At 44.1% G+C, this 4070-nt stretch overlaps 1 protein-coding gene across 5 annotated transcripts in view; it reads right to left on the reverse strand.

The window, feature by feature from the left end:
- CUNH2orf42 (chromosome unknown C2orf42 homolog) overlaps window positions 1–4070 on the reverse strand; it is a 31102-nt gene that overhangs the window by 8000 nt on the left and 19032 nt on the right. For 4 of the 5 annotated variants that reach the window (XM_028762395.1, XM_028762398.1, XM_028762394.1 and 1 more), the window contains one exon: window positions 1067–1174. The exons of the other annotated variant lie outside the window; for it this stretch is intronic. In XM_028762395.1, the coding sequence (XP_028618228.1) occupies window positions 1067–1174 (108 nt within the window). The remainder of the gene's footprint in view (window positions 1–1066; window positions 1175–4070) is intronic. 5 annotated transcript variants of the gene reach the window in all.

The following is a 4070-nucleotide window of genomic DNA, read 5'->3' on the forward strand; positions in this document are numbered from 1 at the left end:
ACACACACACTATAGTGTGTGTGTATTTTTAATTTAAAAAGTTTTTTTTTTTTTTTTTTTTTTAAAAAAAGTTTCTTCTGTGTACCCCTGGTGGCCTTGGAACTTGCTCTGTATGGTAGGCTGGTTTCAAACTAAAAGATCCACCTGCTTCTGCCTCCTGTCTGCTGTGATGAAAGGTGTGTACCACCATGCTAGGTTGGAACTATATTTTGTTGTTCTTGTTTGTTTTTTTTTTGAGACAGAATTTCTCTATGTAGCCCTGGAAATTCCCTCTACAGATCAGGCTCTCCTCTAACTCACAGAGATCCACCTGTCTCTGCCTCCCAAGTGCTAGGACTACAGTCATGCACTACCACTGCCCAGCTGGAATTATATTTTTTTTTTTTTTTTTTTTTTTTTGGCATTTTCGAGACAGGGTTTCTCTGTGTAGCCCTGGCTGTCCTGGAACTCAATCTGTAGACCAGGCTAGCCTCGAACTCTTGAACTCAGAAATCTGCCTGCCTCTGCCTCCCAAGTGCTGGGATTAAAGGCGTGAGCCACCACCGCCCGGCGGGAATTATATTCTTAATGTACTACTGGAATTAAACTTTGGTCCTCTAGACCAAAGTTTCTGGAAAGCTCCCCTTTGGAATTCTGTCGGTTTGACACAAATGCCTTCGAAGATGCTAGTGAACAATCATGTCTGGAGCGTCGTTAGGGCTCTGCCGAGAGAGTGCGGCCCAGCTCCATCTGCACGCTGGTGGACGGCGCAGCTCTTGATGCCCCTTTAGGTTTTAGCTGCTGGAGCTTCAGATGCTTTTGTGGAGAGTGTACACATCTAGAAGTATCAACCGGTGCTTGCTCACCATTCCCAGGTCTACACATCCTGAACGCTTCCACTCACTCTGACTGGAAGAAGTACCTGTCTCTGGAGGGAGAGTCACTGTTCTAAGAGCCAGTAGCCATAAGTGTCATGTCCCCATAACTTGCCCAGACATGCTAACCCTGAAAGTCTCACACAGAGTTTTTCCACACATAGTTCCCTAGGTCACAATTGCTACTACTCTTTCCCAGGGAGAGCCCGCACCTGTGGTGGAGTTGGGGAGCCGCTTTTTTGCACTTCCTATGGATATTCTCTGTTGCAAGGCATCAAAAAAGGACTGAGGAATGTGGAACACCAGGGGCTCTGGTTTTCCTGCAGAAAAGAGAAGGACGGCATGTAAATAAACTTGGTTGTTTTCTTGATATACCAGGACAGGGAGAAGGAAAGGACTGAATGGGGCTGTGATCTGGTGTGTATCTGGTGTGGGTAGGGTGGGCAGGCAGGTCAGTGTGTAAGGGCACCTGCTATGCAGCTTGATAACCTGACTGGAATCCACACAGTGGAAAAGGAGAACCAATTCCTGCAAGTTGTCTTCTGACTGCCACACACTGGCTATGGCATGCATGTGCCCCTCTCCTAACCAAAGGTAAAAAGACTGATGGGACCTCACAAGCCAATGGCTATATCAACCTGGTCCTTCATCCCTAGCATGTAACACACCTATCCTCCACCAAGGATGACTTTTCAGAGCCCCAGCTGTGTAACCACCCCGGAGCAGACTTCTCTCCTTGAAGGCTGTATGAAATGAGACCATGTCAGTCGAGCTAAGGAGTCTCTGGCTGGCCTGTCCACTTGACTGACTCCTGGCCCCTATGCCCAGGCACTTGCCGGCTGTATTCATGTGTAAGCAGAGCAGGAGGCTGCTCTCCCCTGCATGGCCAGGACCATGGATGCTAAGGTTACAGGATTAGGTTGCTGCAAGTTCAGTCAGCATCAGTTTAACTATGACTCCAAGGCACATAAAATATAAGAAAACACACCAATCTCTTAAAGTAATTTGGATGAAGAAAAAGTCAACAGACTTTTGTAGGGAGGCAACTGAGCTCAGAATTTTTCTTTTTTTTTTTCTTTTTTTTTTTTTTTAAAAGATTTATTTATTTAGTTTGAGTACACCACCATTGCTCTCTTCAGACACACCAGAAGAGAGCATCAGGTCCTATTACAGATGGTTGTGTGCCACTATGTGGTTGCTGGGAATTGAACTCAGGACCTCTGGAAGAGCAGTCAGTGCTCTTAACCGCTGAGCCATCTCTCCAGCAGCCTCAGAATTTTTCTTAATTCTAGCAGAAGGAAACATCTCTAGAGCTCCATGGAGAAGCACAGAGCTCTGGACATTTTTTAGACATGGTCTTATTCTGTAGCACAGTCAGGGTTTGGATTTGAATCACTACGTAGACCAGACTGACCTCAAACCTTAGGACTTCTCTGTCCTCTGTCCCACGAGTGCTAGAACTACAGGTGCACCAGCATTCCTAGCTCTGAGAGAAAGACCACTGGTTAACTTGAAAAAAATTTAGTTCAGTAGTTTACAGCACTTGTTGCTCTTGCAGAGGACCCAGGTTTGGTTCCTAGTACCCACATGGCTCACAACCATCCATGACTCTAGTTTCATGAGGTCTGACTACCTCTTCTGACCTTTGCAGATACCAGGGATACATACATGCCTGCAGACAAAATACCCATTCAAATAAAGTAAATATTTTTTTCTAAAAGGTTAAATAATATATATTAAACAAGTTGTTAGGCAAAGTGGGACACTCTATAATGCCAGCATTTCTAGAGGCTGAGGCAGGGTTCTGAGAGTATGTGATCACTCTGGCGATACAGCTTCCAAAAACAAAAACCAAAAAAGTAAAGAAGAGGGCTAGAGAAATGGCTCAACACTTCTGCTCTTTCAGAGAACCCAAGCTGGCTCCAAGCACCATGTCAGTCACTTAGAACTCCAGATCTGGGGGGGCCTGACATAGACTTCTGCTTCCAGCTTCTATTATCTACTGAACTAATATGGTACACGCGCATGCATGTGTATACACACACACACACACACACACAGAGAGAGAGAGAGAGAGTCATAAACATACATGTAAAGAAAACAGAACAAAACAAAAACCAGAAACTCCAAACAAGTAAAAAAAAAAAAAATTTTTTTTTTTTTTTTTTTTTTTTTAATTTGAATAGAAGCCAGGCAGTGGTGGCACAGGCCTTTAATTCCAGCACTTGGGAGGCAGAGGCAGGCAGATTTCTGAGTTCAAGGCCAGCATGGTCTACAGAGTGAGTTCCAGGACAGCCAGGGGTACACAGAGAAACCCTGTCTCGAAAAACCACCACCACCACCAAAAGGAATTAAAGAGAATTAGAATTAAAAAGACTTGTACTTTATATTCACTTTTTTTTTTTTTTTTTTTTTTGGAGACAGAGTCATTATAAGTGCTTTTCTCAACCTGGAACTCACAGACATTCAACTGCCTCTGTCTCCCAAGTGTTACTAATTTTTGTTTTCTTTTTATGTTTTTTGAGACAGGGTTTCTTTGTGTATCCCTGGTTGTCCTGGAACTCACAGAGATCCAACTGCCTCTGTTTTTCCAGTGCTAGGATTAGAGATGTGTACCACCACCACCTATGTTACTGATATTTTTTGAGGGAGAGTCTTAAGTAGTTTGGCTGGCCCCTCACTCACTGTGAGACCTTGAATGGATCCTCCTGTGAGATTCTAGGTACAGGTCATCATGCCCAGCTGGCTTGGCCTATTTTTACTAACTGGAGAATGCCCATGTCAAAACTCAGTGTTTGTGTTGTCTGTTACTAACTGGAGAATGCCCATGTCAAAACTCAGTGTTTGTGTTGTGCGTTCATGTGTGCAGGGACATACACTTGAATGAAGTGTGGAGGCCAGGGGTGAACTTAAAGGTTTTCTTAGGACTGTGCTTCTGTCTTTGTTGTCTATGTGGCTTTTTGATTATTAAAACATTTTTAAAACTTTGCTTTATGTATATGAGTACTTTGCCTGCACATTTGTGTGTGCCCTAAGCATGTACATGAAGAAGTCAGAAGAAAGTGTTAGGTCTCCTGGGACTGGGATATGGAGCCATCATGTGGATGCTGGGAACCCAACTCAGGTCCCCTGAAAGAGCAATAAATGCTCATAACTGCTAAGCTATCACTCCAGTCTTGATTTAAGAGAGAGAGAGAGAGAGAGAGAGAGAGAGAG

The sequence above is a fragment of the Grammomys surdaster genome, unplaced genomic scaffold (assembly GCF_004785775.1).
Source record: "Grammomys surdaster isolate TR1022 unplaced genomic scaffold, NIH_TR_1.0 133, whole genome shotgun sequence".
NCBI lineage: Eukaryota > Metazoa > Chordata > Mammalia > Rodentia > Muridae > Grammomys > Grammomys surdaster.